Here is an 18,195-nt window from a genome sequence, read left to right as displayed (position 1 = left end):
ATGAGATTTCTGATGTTGCACCAAAGCACCAGGCAACAGAAGATGGCAGCTTTGCCTGGTTCCCAGTAGTTACAAAACTTTGCAAATCCCATCAACAAAACCTCAGAGAATACCATCCTTTGGTACATCTTCAGTTTAAGTCATGAGTGAAATATCAAAGGCATTATGCTTTAAACCTTCTTGGTTGTCCTCAGGTCTTCACAGGTCTATGTAGGCCTGGCTATACAACGTAAACATCAAAAGATTTATCTTGGCTTTTTACTGTCCCAACAGCTTCACTCACATCTATGGCAACTTTATCTGGGCTTGCCTGGAATTACCTCTAAATAATGCATAGAGTAGGCCTGCTAACCATTCCTTAATTAGATAATGAATTTGTCTTCCTAATGAAAATCTAAATTTCTGACCTATTTTGCAATGTAAAAATATCAAAGTTTAAAGAGAAGATTCTAGTCTAAATTCCAATACTATGTTCTTTTTTTTTTTCTTTTTTTGTAATTTTAGCATATCTGGGAAAAATCCTACCACCCACTTGCCCCAGAAAAAGGTTTCTATTTTAACTCTTCAGTGTATGGTATGAATTAATGATGGGAAGCTGTTTCTGGTTACATATATATATACACATCTGAGGATTCCCTTTAGCTAAACTTCACATTTTTTTGCTTAGATGTCTGTATTTGGTCTGTTTTAATGAAATAACACTATTCTTTGTGGTAGGATATGATGTACAGACTTGAACCATATTCTCAACACCATGGCTGTAATTTTATCAGCTAATGGCAACCACTGGCTGAATGCCAATTAAAACAATTAAGAATGACCTAATTGTTAGATAAAACAATGAGATGTGAAGTACTTTAAGTCTCTTAATTTTAAATTGTCTTTACTCATCAAAAACCTCAGTTAGCAGATCACTGGTTTTGTTGAGAATAAGCATGTTTGTATTTGTACATACAATATTTCAAATCTTAAGAAAACCAAAATATGAGATCCTGTAGTTGCTTTAACCTTCCCTTTTCCAATTTAACTGGTTCTTAAGCTTATGCAAGTAGTTTTTTTACAAATACTCTTAACTTGTGGTACTGCTGTCTGTTAACTGCTTTGTTTTTCAAAGTGTGCTGGAATGTGCACAGGTAGCTCCTCTCTGGATTGAATTTCACCCCATTAGGTGTCTTTGTCCATAGACTGGCACATTAGCCTAGGATTAGTTCAGCAGTTTTCAAGCTTCCCTGTACTAATCATTTCCTCTGCTTTGCAGAACATGTTCAAGTCCTGTAGGTTTACAGGTCAGTAGGGCCCTTGGATGTTTTAACATATTAAAATCCACCTTTCCCAGGAAAAATCAATATTCTTTTTTTTGAGAATATTCTGCTTGTTTGGATTTTTTTTCACTGCACGATTAAGCTCTACAGTTTGATTACTGTATTACATGTTTGATTATTGCAGGCTATAGAATTTCCCCCTCTACTTTATTCTGTATAGTTTAATCCTTTGTTGAAAGGGATTAACTAAATTGCAGGTAGAAGAGCTATTGCTTTTGTAACTTTTTCAAAAAACTTTCTGCTGCTTCATTAATATGATTGTCACGGTAGCAAAATCAGCTGAGGAAGGAATGACCCTGAGAGCACCACTGGCCAGCCAGGAACTGGTCTGAGGAAAAAGCTGGGAATGTTGGTCAGTGTGTTGCACTGGCAACGGGATTATCCAACTGGTCATCATTTGATCAGGATCTTTTTTGTCCTTTATACTTTTCAGTTAATTCATTAGATCCTTGACCTTAAGAAAACCAACAACAACAAAAAAATCCTTTGAAATTCTGTTTTGTCTTCAACAGTGCCCTTAAAGATAGTCGTTTCCCCCCAATGACGAGGGATGAGCTGCCACGGCTTTTCTGCTCAGTTTCTCTACTCACTAACTTTGAAGATGTATGTGACTACATGGACTGGGAGGTAAGGATGTCAGATAAGTTTTTAGAAAACTACTTTGATGCCATGAACATCTATAGCAGAAGTCCCACCATTTAAATCATTTGCATATATTTAATGTAGTTGTCACTGGTTTGCACTCTTTTCGTGTTTTGTGTCTAGATTCAAAAGATCCTTTTTGGTAAAACTGTCATGACCTTAAAACTCTGAGCTATGCAAATGGAATTAAATTGTATTTTTCCCACTCATCTACTTGAAGTAAACAAGCATTGCGAAAAACTGCAATCCCAAAGCAAGCTGCTTTATTTAGCTTCTAGGAGTGAGCTTTTTATCTTTCCCAGAACTTTGCTTTCAGAGTAAGTGACCTGCACAGCCCCTGCAAAACCTGTACACAGTGTCATCAAGTAAATCAGTGATCTTGTTTTTCTTCACTATTTCATGGAGCTGAATCTATTTTAACTGGTAGATTCTAGGAAACCTGCATGCACTCTCTTGGAACAGCAGCATAAAAGAGATTAACAAACAAATGCTGCTTTTAGAGTAATTTCTGGGAAGGAATACTGAAGGAAGTGTTACTGGTGGTCTTGTGCATGCTCCCAAATTATTTGGTCTTAGACACTTGTAAAAAACAAGTTACTGGACTTAAGATGAACTTCTCATCATAGTCAGTGTGATTGTTGTGTTGCTTTTTGAGTGTATGTTTGAATGGACATGAAAAAAAAATCTGAAATTGTCATATATTGTAGTGGACATGCTATAGTGCCAAAGACCCCACACAAATTGCAGTGTTTCACTTTAATAATGACTTAGCTCCTCTAAATATTCAGGATTTCTTTAAGAGAAGAGGCTTTCTATTGTATTCACAGGTAACAAATATATATTGAATAGAAATTTCTTCTGTTGTTAAACTGGCGAGAGAACCAGTGCTATCAGCACAGTGATATCCAGCAGTAACCTCAGCTTCAGGAATTTTATAGTAGCTGAAAATCTAATAAAAAATGTGTTTTCTGTTCAGCTCATAATAGCAAGGGTCTTTTTCCCCCTGGTATGTAATTCTGAATGAGATGAATTTAAGTTCCCTTTGGGGTTTATCAGTATTTCCACCATAAACAGAATTATTCAGACCAAAAAGGAAATTTCAGCTGAAACTGTGTGTGCATTCTCAACAAGAAGCTTTTTTTGAGAGAAGTAGTTTGTCTTGTTTCTGAGCCCTCGGAGTGCTTTAAATAATGTTTTCAAGTAATCAAAACTGTAGTGACTTTTAATACTAAACCAAACTAGAAATCAGAATGAAAACCGATAGAATTTTTCTGCCTTTCTAAGTTGACTTCTGGCAGTAACCACAGTGATGTTTTCAATTTTATTTCATCTATTATAATTTATTAAAAATCAGACTATGTATACGCTCAGACAATGTCTCTAAGTGCATAATGGAATAGCATTTAGCTCTTCCCATCTGGCAGTTATAAATATTATTAGATGCTGGTTTATTCTCTCAGTAATAAACTTCTAAGATGCTGAAAATACTCAGCATTGAAGAGAAGCTGAAACCAAAGCCTTGGTTCAAAAATCCACCCTCTTGGAAAGACTGGTTTTAGCTTTGTTCCTTGGGAGACTGCTGTTTTGTAACTTCAATTCTCTTAAGAAACAAAAGAGGTTTTAACTTCCCATGTCCTTCCTAAGTCTTGTTGCAGAATCACTGAGACTTGAATAACAGTGTAAACAAGCTTCATGTAGTTCTTGTTCAGTTCTGACTGGATTTATAGATTATTATGATTGTTCTTGGAAGGCCCCAACTTAGGAGAGAAGAATGGAGTGGTCAAAAATGTAATGGTCCTTGTGTTATCCATTTCTTTAGTTTTATTTATTAAGTTTTTTTTAATCATAGTTTTTTTTAAACCTCTAGTAAAGTCCTAGGAATTCTAAGACATGGTCTGAAAGCAGGTTCCATGGCTTTTTTTTGTTTGTTCTTATTTTTTCTTAGAAGTAAAACATGCTTCTCAAGTAATTGTGCTGTATAAAGTTGTGGATGATCCGCAAGCTTTGCCTGCAAAAGGTGTAGGGGAGTGTGTATAAATGAGAGAGAGATAAAATTTGTAATCATTCATCCGTAAAAGAATGATTCATCCCTGTTTGTGCCCCTGTCAGAGAGCTGATGTCACCTATATTGCTTTAAGGTAGCTGCAGCTACACAATAGTAGTGGCAAAAAGACATCTCAGCATGTCTAGAGTCTGATGTAAAGAGATTCTGCATCTTATCTCATATAATGCTGATTTTCAGGTCATCCTAAAAGATATTGCCTGCTTAGGAGAATTTCTTCTGTAGGTGTGCTACTGATGATGCTGAGAGAGGCCTCAATATGTTATAACTACCAATGTGTACAACTCACAGTACTCCGGTGGGTTAGAGACAAGAGCATTTGAAGATAAGGCTTAGGAATGCCTCCTGTCTCCTGCTTTTGTCTGATAAATGAATTATCCTCCCAAACTAAATAAATTATTATTTCAGTTGTAAAAAGCAACTTGAGATCCTTTTGCACCAGAAAATTCAACTAGCAGGAGGTTCTAGTGAATTGACTGCTATTAGCTGCCATATGATTTTTCAAATTGCTCCATTTTCAAATAATTGATTTTTAAGTTCAAACTTCTAAAGGACCACGTCAGTACCATGGTTCAGGAGGAGGCTTCCTAAGCTATAATTTAGCTTTTTTACTTTTACACGTGACTTTATCTGAATTGCAGTGCACTTTAGTAGCTGAACTGATGTAGGGCATTGAAACAAACAACTGGGAATGCGTGAACTGTTCCTTCATTTCTGTTAGACAGAACCCATGAAATGTTGCTGCAGTTCAGCTGCTTCTGAGGTAGAGTTTCACCCACTTTCTGTCTTGCAGAAAGATGCAACAAGAGCAAGTCTTAAGAAATGCTTCTTCTTTTGATAGTACTTCTCTTTTATTAAACATTATATATCAAAGGACTACTTGGGAGACAAGGAATAATGATCAATTATTTTAGAACACATTTGATATTGACAGTAATCATTCCTTCCCCAGATAAAAGCTTGGCTTTATCTGTGTTTCCATTCTTCATGAGTTCATCTTTTTGATCTGTCTTTCTACCAGGTCGTATTTTTTTCCTGCACAAATTTGAATTCCTGCCTCAGGATGCTTCCAATTTTGCTGTGGATTCTTAAAGCAGATACCCTTGTATCTTGTGTTGCTCTGGGTACTGTGTGTGTAGTTAGCAGCCCTCCAAAGAAGGAATGTACAAGAGTTTGAACAGATTGCTGTCAAGTATCCTGGCTTTGGATTCTTTAGGAAGAGTTTCTGTTTGGTTTGTCAGGCTTCCAAGTCTGCAGTTTTGGGCAAATAAACCTGAACTCAGGAGGTTTTGTGAGTGGATTCATATCCCAGAAACTGTGTGTGTGAGATCATGTTGTAGGTCTTGCAATTCTAGCTTTGTGCTTCAGGCTCTGACTCCTTGAGAGGGTGTGGTTGCAAGATACCTTACAATGGCAAATGTTTTCATGTATCCTCTACCTGCCTTTTTTTCTAGAAATAGAGACTAAAACAGCAAAATGCCTCTACTACTTTTGTATTTCATGGTGCAGCAGATGAACATGTTTTTAATTTATTTTCACATTAATTTAATTAAGAATCGGGGGGGAGGGGGGGTGCTAGAAGGCAATGCTAGTCTTGGCATTTAGACTCCCTTTATAAAATAAAGCATCATAAAATATTATGATTGTATGTAATTATAATGAGCAACTTATTGTAAAACAGTATTGTAATTCCAGCAAGGTAATAAGTAACTAGAATCCACCCACTTCTCTTCCTTAAAATACCTTTAAAGAGATCTTTGCCCTGAAGTTGGTGTTCTCCAGTGAATTAACATCTGGAGAACCATATGTGCTTGCTGTATTGATACAAAAGACCTGTGAGCATTGGTTTAAATATTAGCTCAAATAGTTGTAGCCAATAATGTTGGCTGAAAGGTGGCTTTCCATTGTTGACAAAGTTAGTAGGTTTAGGAGCTGTGGAAATTCTTTCCTTCCTGCAAGTGCAGCAGCACCAGCAACTCTTACAGCTTATATTCCTTAGAACAGAGAAGAGTCTTCATCTTTTATTCTTTTGGGTGTTATTCAGTGATTCATGTATGTAAATAAATGATTCATTTAAAAAAAAATGCTTGTCATGAAGCAGAGAGCATATCTCCTGAGAAGTCTTTGGCTTCCATTGTTAAATCAGAAGGAATATTGTACAAGTTATAGTCCAGCTTTTTTGTTTGAAAATGTAGATGGTTTGCTGCTGGTCCAAGATTGAACTGAGAGAGCAGGATCTGGAAGGACCAGCCATAACCTGCAACAGTCTCATCTGGTTCACCTTGTGAGTGCCTGTGCCTGGAGATGGGGGAGGCAGCAGAGCCTGGCACAGAACAGCACATAGGGAGGGGACTGGCAGACACTTGTTTCTAACAACCAAGGAGGTGATGCACTACTCCAGCTATGGAGTATTCCATGTGGAATCCTGTGTGACAGATTTCTTTGTTACCTGCTTTAATGTCTTTCGGAGAAAACATTTACAATTTATTCATCTTAAACTGATTAGTGATAGTTCCACACCAATCTCTTACAGATTTCAGACAATGGATGCTCAGAATGGTCATTTGATGATAATTTATTCCACAGTAGACTAAAAGCTTGAATTTCAACAAGGCTTGATGTAATTCCATCTTGATAGTCCAACAAGAATAATATTACTTGTTCCTCTCAGTATGGTTGGAGAGTCGGTACAAGAGGACCAGATGTGTAAACTGTTGAACATTGGGTCAGAACAGTCAAACGTGGGAGCTACTTGAACTTTGGTTTCAGGGTGGGTTTTGGAATAATTAGCACAGCTGAGATAGATATATAGAGACTGGTACTATGGGCAGTAAGCTAACAAGAGCCAAAATGAATTGGCAAAATAAGAAATATGGTGTGTTTTCTCCTATCCTCAGGTGTATGTGAAGAAATTATTCATTTAAAAAAAGATTGCTTATAAATGAACATGAACTGTGTATAAACACACAACAAAGTCTGTTGAGGTCATTTCAGGAGTAAAATAAAAATTAATGCAATCAGTCCTTAGATTGAGTGAAAGGTCTGTATTTTTTAATTAAAATCATGTCACTGGGACTGGTTTTGGGTAGCCTCTGGCCACTTACACATTGTGCCCAGAAGTTTATATTCATGAGCACTGGGTACCCAGTATGCAGTAGACAGTGGAGGAGATTGGTTTGTTGCCTTTCTGAGTCTCTTCTGGCTTTCCTCTCACAACAGCATCTGTCTAAACAGATTCCTCTCCACTGGGGAGGCTGATGCAGCAATGGTGTGGGGTTTTTGCAGCTGAGAGTGTACCTGGAAGCAGTAATTTCCCTAATAAATGGTAATAGATGAGACAGATCTTAAACTCACTCTGCAGAAGATTGTTTGGTTTGTTTTCCTGAACTGCACAGATGATCAAGTTCTAAGATCACAGATGATTTGGATCAAGTTCTGTGCTGAGCCTGGTCAATAAGCCAGTTAGAGTTCAGTTACCACCTTCTGAGGATGTCCTGCCCCTTACCTCCCATCTTAGAGAGGAATATTTTGGGAAAGTGCAGGAGTATTGGTCTTCTGAGGAAGTCAGAATAAATTCCTAACTATGCCTGTGCCAGCCTTAGTGTGGATCATTATTTTTCTGTGTGTAGCTTCCATTTGTTTAACTCAGGCCTGGTTTAGATCAGTTGGAGATAAACAGTCACCAGCCCTTTGTGCTGGACTAAGAGGACTGCTGAGCTACACAGTTGGAATTCATGCTTCACAGAATGCTGAGAGTTTCCCAACCAGAGGAATTGTGGGTGCAGTTGTGTTGCATTACTCATTTTGCTTTACATCTTCTACAGACATGGGCCTAAAAATCCATTACAATGGTTAATGGAAACATCCTGTGCAGTGCAGTTACCTACTGCACTAATACAGCACTAATGCTTCTGGTTAGTTTCTCACTACATGAACACTAATATGCACAATTATGTAGAGTTCAAATAATATTCTGCAGGATCTGAAGGTGTGCAAAACCTAAAAATATCTGCTTAGGCAACTGAAAACAGTCAGTTACAATATATCTGGCTACAAAACACTGGCTACAAAAACTTAGTTCTTAGAATAAACTCAGGCTCATTTCAGCTTCTAACATGTCTCATTTAACTTTTCAGGTTCTTTGGGTTCATAACTGCATCATTTCTATACAGATTTGATCTCTCTAGTGATTAGATATCCATTATGAAAGTTAGGTTTAGGAGTGTTTGGTAATGAAGTATCACATTAAAATTTTCAGTGAACTATAATTTGTTGATCTCAAAGTAATTTTTCATACTAAAGAATGTTGAATGCTAAGTTATTAGGGAAAAACTGTTGAGGCCATGGCTGGCCACAAAACAGACTCTTCCTCCTATTTCCCCATTATTAAATCATATATAAAGATTAGAAAATGAAGTCTTAATATAAACAAATATGTTAATTTAAAAACTGCTAAAACTTTGCAAATATTCATATTTTCTTTTTTTGACTGTCATGCAGTGACAGTAAAATAGGTTGTCACTGCAAAAACTCTTCCAGCACTTTCCAATTAATTTTGTATCCTAAACACATGCTATACCAAACAACATTATAGCCTTATAAGCACGACTTGTTCATTTTCACATACAATGTTGGGAACTTTAGATTTGAATTGAAATAACATGCTAATTATGTGGGCATGAAAATAAAAATGTCCATTACCAATGCTTTGTGTTTGTGTACAAAATTCAAAAGCAACTGAAAACTTAACTGGCAATGAATGAATATCTTTTATGGCATTCTTGACCCCAGTGCAGATATGCTCATGCTCAACACAATTGTTGTACCTTGAACACCAGGGTGCTTAAACAATGCCCTGGAAAGGTGCCTAGCCTCATTTTATTTTTATTTTTTTGGCAGTTCTACTTTATTGACATGTAACTACTTGGTATTAGTAATTTTGGTTTCCATACTTAAACTTTATCACATTAGAGTACTTAGTAGCATGGAAATAGGAGCCTGAAGCTCTGGAATATCTCCTTTTCCATGTCATGCATTAGCAGAAATTTTGAAGGCTGAGGGCTTGATTTTGTAGTTTGTTGAATCTTACTTTGTTCAGTTGCTACTTTGAACAAAATTAATGCTCTTACTTGAAGCATCATTAGATTTGCCAGCTGCTTGGTTGCCTGAAGACTGTATCTGGTGACTGGGTGATTGCTGCCAGTGTCAGAGACAGACAGCAGGCTCAACTTCTGCAGAACAACTTCTGCATCTTCTGAAGCTCTGAGGTGGGAAGCTGAGGACTGTATGTGTACTGCCACTGACCTTACAGCACTGTGAGGTGAACACCTTTGGAAAAGATTACACTTGCTCCAGTGCCACCTTTTGAAACTTCCTGCAGAATGGTATTAACCACAGAAATGTTCGCTTTGGGGGTTTTAGCACGTTAGAAATTTCTTGTATCTTTTTTTTTTTTTTTCTTTTAATGTTCTAAAAAAGCTGCCAATTTCTTGCAGGTGGGTGTACACGGCATTAGAATAGAATTCATCAATGAAAAAGGATCAAAACGCACCGCCACCTACTTACCGGAGGTTGCAAAGGAGCAAGGTCATTGTTGCACTTTATTTCATATGATCTGGTGGAGAATTTAAACATGCATATAAATCTAAAATGCAATATTTGACCTTGCACTGATGTCAGATGATGGAGCAATATTTAATTGTAAGAAGACTATTATATATAATGCCAATTACATAGCTGTATCAGCTCCCTTATAGGGATGCAGTGAACTCTAGCTGGTTTTTAAACACAATAAATGCAGTGTAGTTGTAGGGAAATAAAACATGGAGGGGGTGGTACAGTGCTGTAAACCAACTTCAGAGCTGTTAAAAGCTGACAGTTATTGGATAGTTATGCTGTGATATTAGTGACATATAAGAACTCTGTAAAGTGATGGGATGCCTGGTCAATTACCTTAACAGCTGATACTTTTGATAAGGAAGTCCAAGTAATGTACCACTGTGACCAACTTAATTCCATCTTTTGGAAATAACATCTCAAGCAGCTACTTAAAATACCAGGGTTTTTAAAATTCATAAATAGGAGTTTTGAACATCATGAAGACTTTCTTGAGAATAATGAATCTGTATTTTTAATCCATCACCTTTTATATTACCCAGTCACCTATTCTATGTATACTAATTCTGGAACTAGAAATGCCACTGTAAAGTGATATTTATTGTCTACACGTTCAACTACTAATTGTTTTAAATACTGTTTTATGCAGAAATTTAATTTTTCATACTTTCATAGCCACTTAAAATGTATAAAGTGATTGTGATACATGATCATACCTGAATGCTTCAGAAAAGTTTAATTTTGTCTCTCGTCCCCAATCTAGGACACCTGGATATAGTGGGTCCACTTTTAAAATATTTCAACTATGAGACAAAAATATATGTTGTTTGTAGAATGAACTCTGTGTGTAAATAAATCCTATAGATCATATTTCTTTCAGCTGTTCTCAGTAGAGATGATCTGTGTTCTGTACAGAACTTAAGGAGTTTACTTTCATTGTCAGTGACACTGCACTTAACTGTGTTTCTGTGAAATTAATTCCTATTGCTATATATCTCATTAATTTTTACAACTCTGAAACTCAACAGGATGGGACCACATTCAAACCATAGATTCCTTGTTGAGGAAAGGAGGATACAAAGCTCCGATCACTAATGAATTCAGGAAAACAATAAAGCTAACCAGGTATGCATCATGGGGTACAACAGATAAGTTCTGCATTCCTAATACTGTGATGAGATGTCAGTACTGGTAAGTTCTTATTTATGGAATAAAATGTGCTCCTGAGGAGCCAAAATAGTTTAGATGTTCTGATATTCAGCAGATGTTATCAGCCCATAATAACACAGTTAAGCTGGGAAGAGTAGGGGGGTAATTGTGGATAACATTGCCTCTAAAACTATGTGTTTTTTAAGCCTGCTGTACCAGGTGACTGCTGAACTCTAGTTATCTATTCCATGGTGGGAGAAACAAAAGTTTTTTACATCATAAGGAAGGTACTGACTGTTCATCCTCTTGAGAGAGGCCATACTATTAATACACATAAAAGTCAGAATCCTTTGTCCAGACCCTCCTATCTTTTATCAACTGTTAGGGACTTGTGTGGTCACAAGATTAGTTCTAAAAATGTTATATGTATTTCTCCTTTTTTTGTGTCCTGATTTCTTTGGAAATCCTCCCTTCTTAGTGAAACTAGGTGTAGGCCTGACTTGACTTTCTTGTCAATACTTAAAACCCAATCCTTTCATTTGAAAGTACTTGGACTCTCCTGATTGTTTATGCTTATATATAGGGCAAATATCTGAGATTTTGTTTCTTTTCAGCTTCCATACATGTTACCTTCATCTAAAAATCTTGCCATTACTTAGCAGTAACAGCAAGTATGTTTAGACAAGACAGAAATTCCTAGAAAAATATTTCAATATTAGAGGGATTACTTGTTCAATGATGAAGAATAAAGACTTTGTGTCTCAATGACTGTTCAGAATTCCAGATTTTTGTAGGAACCTGATTACTTTGGAGTACCTCTGATTAAGGAAAACATTCTATACTGAAGGTTAAATTAGGGAGGAAGGATGTAGAGAATCCAGGTAAATTTCCAAATGCAGAACCCAATCTTCTTTTAATTTATTTGCTTATACACCTGTTTTGCTCAAAAAGAATATGTGGAAATAACTGAGGGCAAGAGGAACGGTGCTGTAGTTCTTAAATGATAACTTCTGTATTCTTAATAAATAAGGAATATATTTTTCCAGTAAGCAAAATTGTATATAGCACACACTTTCTTCCAGCTACATGATTCTCTTTGAAGCAATGGCATGGGACCACAGAAGAAAACAAAACAAAGTAAACAACCCCCCCAAAAAACCTCCACTTACTCCCCAAAAAATCAAACACCCCACCCAACCCTCTGTGTTTAGTCTGAATTCACAGTATCCAAAATGCTGGCTATTTACTAGTCTGGTAAGAAGAATAAACAAAGCATAGTTTTTAATGTTCAAAAGAAATTTTTTGGCTGTCTGTGTTTAAAATCTAAACTTCTGTTGACATACTGAAAACAGTAGTATTAAAATAGTAACTGTTTCCCAGTATCAGACAACTTTTTACCTGATTTCAATAACTTCCTGTCATATAGGAAAACATCTATCAGAAGAATGTAATAAGTTCTTTTAACTTCTTTTTCAAATCTCTGAATTAAAGTAAATGCCCTGTGTGCAAACAAAGCTTTAAGCTGCTAATCCAGACTGGTCTGTTGTTAACTATCTTTACTTCAAATTAATACCCAGTAGTTTTGGCCGTGTTTTGAAGAAGAGAACTAAAAACAGTGGAGCTGAAAAGAAGTGTTCCCATTCCAGGTGCCTACAATGCATAAGGACAGTAACTGTATTTTCTATCTGCTGAAATAAGCAGATGTGATTCTAGTCAGGCTGCCTTTGGCCTGCTTTGACCCACTTACAGCCACCTTCAGCAAATGCCAAGCTTATGGTTTAGTTTCCCAGTGGCATGGGGTTTCATTCACAGCCCAGCTCACACACCATTCACAGCAATTCCAGAAGAGCTGCAGCTAATCTCTCCGCAAGGACCAGTGGCCATTTGTTAAATTAGTACATCATTAACAAATGCTGTTGTGTCAAGTCAGCCTGGGCACCTTTGGTGCAGCAAAAAGCTGCAAGTGTAAGGTGTTCTGCTCTGTTCCTCTGGCAAAGAGGCAATAGAAGCAAATGCATCTGCCACCTTGATTGCTGCAGTCAGGAACTTGACCAGTCTTTTGTGCTGGTTTGTGAGTGCACATGGTTGAGCCATGTGTTGTGTTTTTTTCAGACCTCAAAGAGAACAACCAGAGCAACTCCAGAAGAAAAATATGATAGAAAGGCAGGGTGGTGATCTTTTAAATCACTGTAGCTGGATTCATCCAATCTCATCTGTCAAATCTTACACAGTGTCCTTCTAAGTGGAATTTGTGCAAATGTGGAGTAGTGTTGGGTTTGTGTGGATTTTACACTTCTACAGATAGGTGTCAATGTGGGTATGTTACTTTTTGTAAATAATATTGACGCAAGTATACCCAAAATATTTGTTGTCAGGGCCTGGATTCTGCTTTTAGTAACATATGGTGACTGATGTTATCAGGGGACAGTTGTTCTCTTAGGTTTTATGTGGGAAGTTGGTTGAAGATTCTCAATAAGTCCTCATGTGTTTCTATTTCCTCTACTTCAAGCAACATGATGGACAAGAATTTTTAGTAGTTCTGTTAGGTTAAAATATTGGTCATAAGCACTTACGTTGAGATTTGTCATGTGATTCAAGAGTGACACTGACAACCATGGTGGTTCCCTCCCTGCTGTTGTGCAACTGAAGTCTTATTCCTACCATCACAAGTACAAACATGATAGCACTAGCACAGTATTTTTTGTGCCACGTGGAGCTTCCTGGTAACAGCTCTTGAATTTTCTCTTTGCTCTTTTCTAGGTACCGTAGTGAGAAGATGACAATGAGCTACACAGAGTACCTTGCCCATCGTCAGCACCATCACTTCCAAAATGGTATTGGGCACCCCCTTCCACCGTACAACCATTATTCCTGACACAGAGCCGCATGACCAGTCACTGGACCTCTCTGCAGACCTCTTCCCAGGAGACCCTGCCCCTTCTTGGTCTAGCTATCTCTATTACTGTACCATTTTATGATGATAGTTTCCGTTGCCATGTTGGGGCTTCTCAGTTGGTTAAGCTCATCATGGCAACGGGAGGGACAACTGCATCGCTACAAAGATCCCATACTTTTTTTATTACTGAGTCACTGCAGATTTTTTTGCAGCATATATAGCCCTTGGGTTTTTTACGAAATTTTAAATTTCTACTTCATTAACATTGAATTATATCAATCAAGGCTTTCTGTGACTGTGGATGGAAGGAAGAGTTTAAGGATTACAGTTAGGGATGCTTCGCTTAGCAGAAAGGCATTAACGGCTTTTGCTTTAATAGGCGTTACAGGGAATGAAACATATCAGATTCAGGTATTATACTAGACAATGAATTGCATTTTCATAATGTTCTTAATAATGTTGTGTGTACAATATCTCACTCCCACAGTACAGATTTCATGTAGCTATCTATATACGTGATCTTCAGATCCAGCACATAGAGCCACAAAGTCAGGGCTCACATGCAAAATGCTTTTTTGGATGAAGAGAAGCAATGAGATGTACAGTGAGAAGTAATGTTGGTTAACATGGCAGCATTTTCAGAATCAAGTGGACTAACTGATAGGGCATGAGATTATCCAGTAGGCTACCAGGTACCTTTGGCTCCCATTCTGTGCAGGGAACCAAGGGCAACCCAACCCCTGTCATAATAATGCATTAAGAACAAGATTATGCCTTTCTGATGATCTCAATTTAGGAGTGACATTTGGTTTTTGGAAACAGGTTGGTGAGTAGCAGATGTCGTATTAGGAAAAAAATGGATTTAGATTTTAGTGCCTTTGACTATGACATAACTATAGACTTATATATAAAATTCATAGAAAAAATATAGCAAGTACACTAGACACCCTAGCAAACTAAAGTCTGCTCTGGTGTCAGTTCTTTGGGGATTTTTTTAAAGTGAGGGTGGATTTTTTTTAATAGCAAACCTATTCTGGAAAAGAAAAATCCCTGTTTTGTTCTTTCTTCTGCTTTTCAACTTGTTGAGTTTTATAAAGTCATGAATAGTTAGATAAAGCTAACTATTGTCTAAAAAATACAAAAGATTGTTGAGCACAGGACAAGTATGCCACAATTTTCCATGTTTTCATCCATTACAGGAATAGTATTTGAGAGCAGGAAGCACTGTGTAATAATTCTGAGCCCCCTACACACAGTAGAAGAAAGAAAACTCATTGGAACTTTTACCTGCTGTAAAAATAGGATTTAGCAGAAGGTATGCGTGGTGTATTTGCAAGCCCAGGATATGGTAGGAGCTAGCTTTTTGCTTCTGTGCCTGCAGAACTCCCACTAATACCTGTTGCAGTTCAGTGCATATTCTAGGGACATTACATGCCATCTATTTTAGAAAAGACCTTCCTAATATGAGTGAGTGAGCCACAATAAGCAGAAATTCCAGTTACTGCCAATCAGTGAAATATATATATCTATATAAAAGCAAATAGAGAAAATAAATTAAAATTCAGTTGTTAAAAAAATTAGACTAATTGCAAAAATATTTCAATCAGGTTTCAAACCCAGGTACAGATAAATTATGCTCATCCCTTATGTGAAGCTAGCTTTGCCATATAAATTCTATAGCAGTTCTTACAGAAGGTCTTTGGTATTCCTTCATCCACAGCATTTGATGTCCAAATATTAACATTTTCAGTTGTGATGCCTTAATTTATAAGCAGAGGGCCTGAAATTTCGGGAGCCAAGAGATGCCAGCCAGAAGCTGCAAAAATTAATAGATGTTTATACAGAGGCTATTTTGGATGATACTGTTGTCTTGTTTCTACTTGGGGAACACTTTTGAATGGATGAGCCTTCAAGTGGAAATTGTGAACAAGTGGCTACCTGATAGAGTTGTGTTGTTTCTTTTCTTGCCCTTATAGGGAAACTGAGCACAAACTGAATCATTCTGCTGCAAAAAAAAAAAAAAAGTCATCCAACCCCATCTTTATCTGTCATCTCGTTACAGCATGCTCATGCTTCTGGATGAGCTCATCGTTAGAAGTTTTTTAAAAAGATCTATTATATATAAATATATATATGTATTGAAAGGTGCTAATCAACCTCAAGCAGGTCACGTGACTGGTCATGCGGATCTAAAATCATATCAGATTTTTTAAAAAATCTTCGATATATGCAGATGTTATACAGAATTTCTTACCAGTGTAATAATGATAGACTGAATAAACAATCCTGCAGGTTTTTAAGGACAAGGTCAGCAATACTTCCCACCATGGCTTGGGGGGAAAAAGGATAGTTTTGTCTCCTTTTTGTATACAGCATAATGCACAATGCATTTTTGTCTATCTCTCAGTAGCTGTTGCTTAAAAATATAGTTAAAAGGGTGTTATACAAACTGTAAAGGTGTGCTTTTGAAATTAATTGATGCCAGACCTTCTGGACCAGAGTTTTGTATCACTGATTAAAAAACTGTTACAGAGTCTGTGGTCAATCAGATTGTATGATTATTTTATTTTTAAAGATTGGAATAATCAGCCTATCGACAGTGTTCTAGGGCACCTACCTCCTCAGCATACAAGTGCTGAAAATGCTACAGATTTTTTCTGTGTAATTGTGGGTTTATTTGTACAAAACGTGCAGTTCACTGTGACATGCACTGGGACAGAATAGGTCTGTTTGCTTAGAGCTGATCAACAATTGCTTTCACAAATGTTGTTCCTTTGTAGTTATTTACCCTTCTAGATATATTGTTTGGTTTAATTTTTATTTTTTTTTTTTTAATTTGGGGTACTTTGTAAGAAGGTACAACCAAGTAGGTTTTTTTGGGTTTTTTTTTAAGTTGGTTTTGGCTAAGTTTTTTTTTTATAAGCACTACTCAGTTTGCCTTATTCCACTAGGGAGATTGTTGGGGGTTTATTTAATTCTTTTATGTTTCTAAAAACCCCTCTTCTGTGAGCTAGAAAACAAAACTGTAGACTTGACATAAAACTATTGCTTAGTCATGCTTCTAGCAGCCTTCCTCCTGCTGTGACTGCTGTAGCACTGACTTCTCACCATCTCAACCCCAATGCTGACCAAAGCAGGGGGAGGGCACACCAGAGTTCTGACCTCAGATACACAATGAAATCAAGGCAGCCAAATCCCTTTGCACACCCTGGTGTTTGTATACAGACCTCTTGACTTGTCTTCAACTCTGCGGGTTTTTAAAATTGTTGTCTGGAGTAGGTTACATCTCTTACGTGTTAGATCGAACCAAAGAAGCCTCCAGCCATGCCCAAATGCTGCTCCTAAAGCCTGCCTTCCAGTCCTTATAAAACCCCTGCAGGATTAAATGTGTTAACTTTTTTATTTTTGTACAGTTTCTAACTGGTTTTTGCTAGTGATGTTAATTAAGTTTATTTGGGGAGCCTGAATACCTCCTCCATTGAAAGAAACTGGTGACTTTCCTTTATGTTTAAAAAAAAAAATTAAAAAAAAAAAAAAAAGAAAAAAGAAAAAAAATTAAAAAAAAAAAAGAGAAACCCCAAGTGTGCCTCTCAGATTTAAGGGTTTCTGGTTACATTTATTATTAAGACCAGCAATGATTCTTTATATACAAAGATGTTTTCCTTGTTTTTTATTACTGTTAAAAGAAAAAATAAAAACCTCTTTCTTTGCTCTGGACCCAGTAATTGTGCTGGTACATAAACGCACTGAGAAAACAAACTTTTGTTTGAAACTTTTGTAACAACTTATGACTGTTTTTGTATATCAAAGTTGATTCTTTTCAAGATATTTGGATCTAGTTTCTAAGTTATTTTAGTGTTTTATATGTTACAAAAAAAAAAAAATTACTTTAAATTGTTCACCAGCATCTTCAGTTATCTTTAATGCAGTGGTGACACAATGGGCTTAGAGCTACCTGGAGTAGCTTGTAAAGCTCTTTTCCTTCCTTCCTTAGTAACTTGATTGATTACAATAATATCACAGATTACCTGAACTCCCTTCCTTTATAACTAGATCCTCCTTACTTCTACATTTAATTGCTCTTAGTGTGAAGAAATTGTTGAAATGGGCATTTTAATATAAGTATGGCTTAAAAAAAGAGTAAAATGAGGAAAAAGGAAAAAAAAATTATAGAAGGTTATCTGTGGGTCTGTGAGATAACAGCTGTGGAAAGATATTGTAGTAGTTTTAACACTATTGTTATTACCTTTTAAATCATTTACCCAATAAAATAAGGAAAAAGAATCACCATTGCTTTTTATGTTTCTCTGCTTGATTGTGTGCATTGGTCCAATTTTGTTCTATGTAGGCATTTGCACTTAGTCATAATTTTAAAGGTTAATGATGTGTTAGAAATGTTTTCCTGTAATTAACCCTCTTCCCATCAGAACACTGGGGACAGGTGTGTGCAGCTTTTAGTCTAATTCAGGTCGTTCACTAAGCATTACAGGTTAAATCAGCATTTATAT

The 18,195-nt window shown here is 36.7% G+C and overlaps 1 protein-coding gene across 2 annotated transcripts in view; it reads left to right on the top strand.

Moving 5' to 3' along the window:
- The window catches only part of AMMECR1 (Alport syndrome, mental retardation, midface hypoplasia and elliptocytosis chromosomal region gene 1), a 68,312-nt gene extending 50,335 nt beyond the window's left edge, over positions 1-17,977 (top strand). For both annotated transcript variants that reach the window (XM_030449193.1, XM_030449192.1), the window contains 4 exons: positions 1,835-1,949; positions 9,522-9,612; positions 10,671-10,767; positions 13,552-17,977. In XM_030449193.1, coding sequence (XP_030305053.1) covers positions 1,835-1,949; positions 9,522-9,612; positions 10,671-10,767; positions 13,552-13,666 — 418 coding nt within the window. In that variant the 3' untranslated portion in view covers positions 13,667-17,977. The remainder of the gene's footprint in view (positions 1-1,834; positions 1,950-9,521; positions 9,613-10,670; positions 10,768-13,551) is intronic.
- Positions 17,978-18,195: the final 218 nt, after the last annotated feature.

This window comes from Calypte anna, chromosome 4, assembly GCF_003957555.1.
Source record: "Calypte anna isolate BGI_N300 chromosome 4, bCalAnn1_v1.p, whole genome shotgun sequence".
NCBI lineage: Eukaryota > Metazoa > Chordata > Aves > Apodiformes > Trochilidae > Calypte > Calypte anna.
The sequence above is the reverse complement of the archived record's forward strand: the minus strand, read 5'-3'. Positions and strand labels throughout refer to the sequence as shown.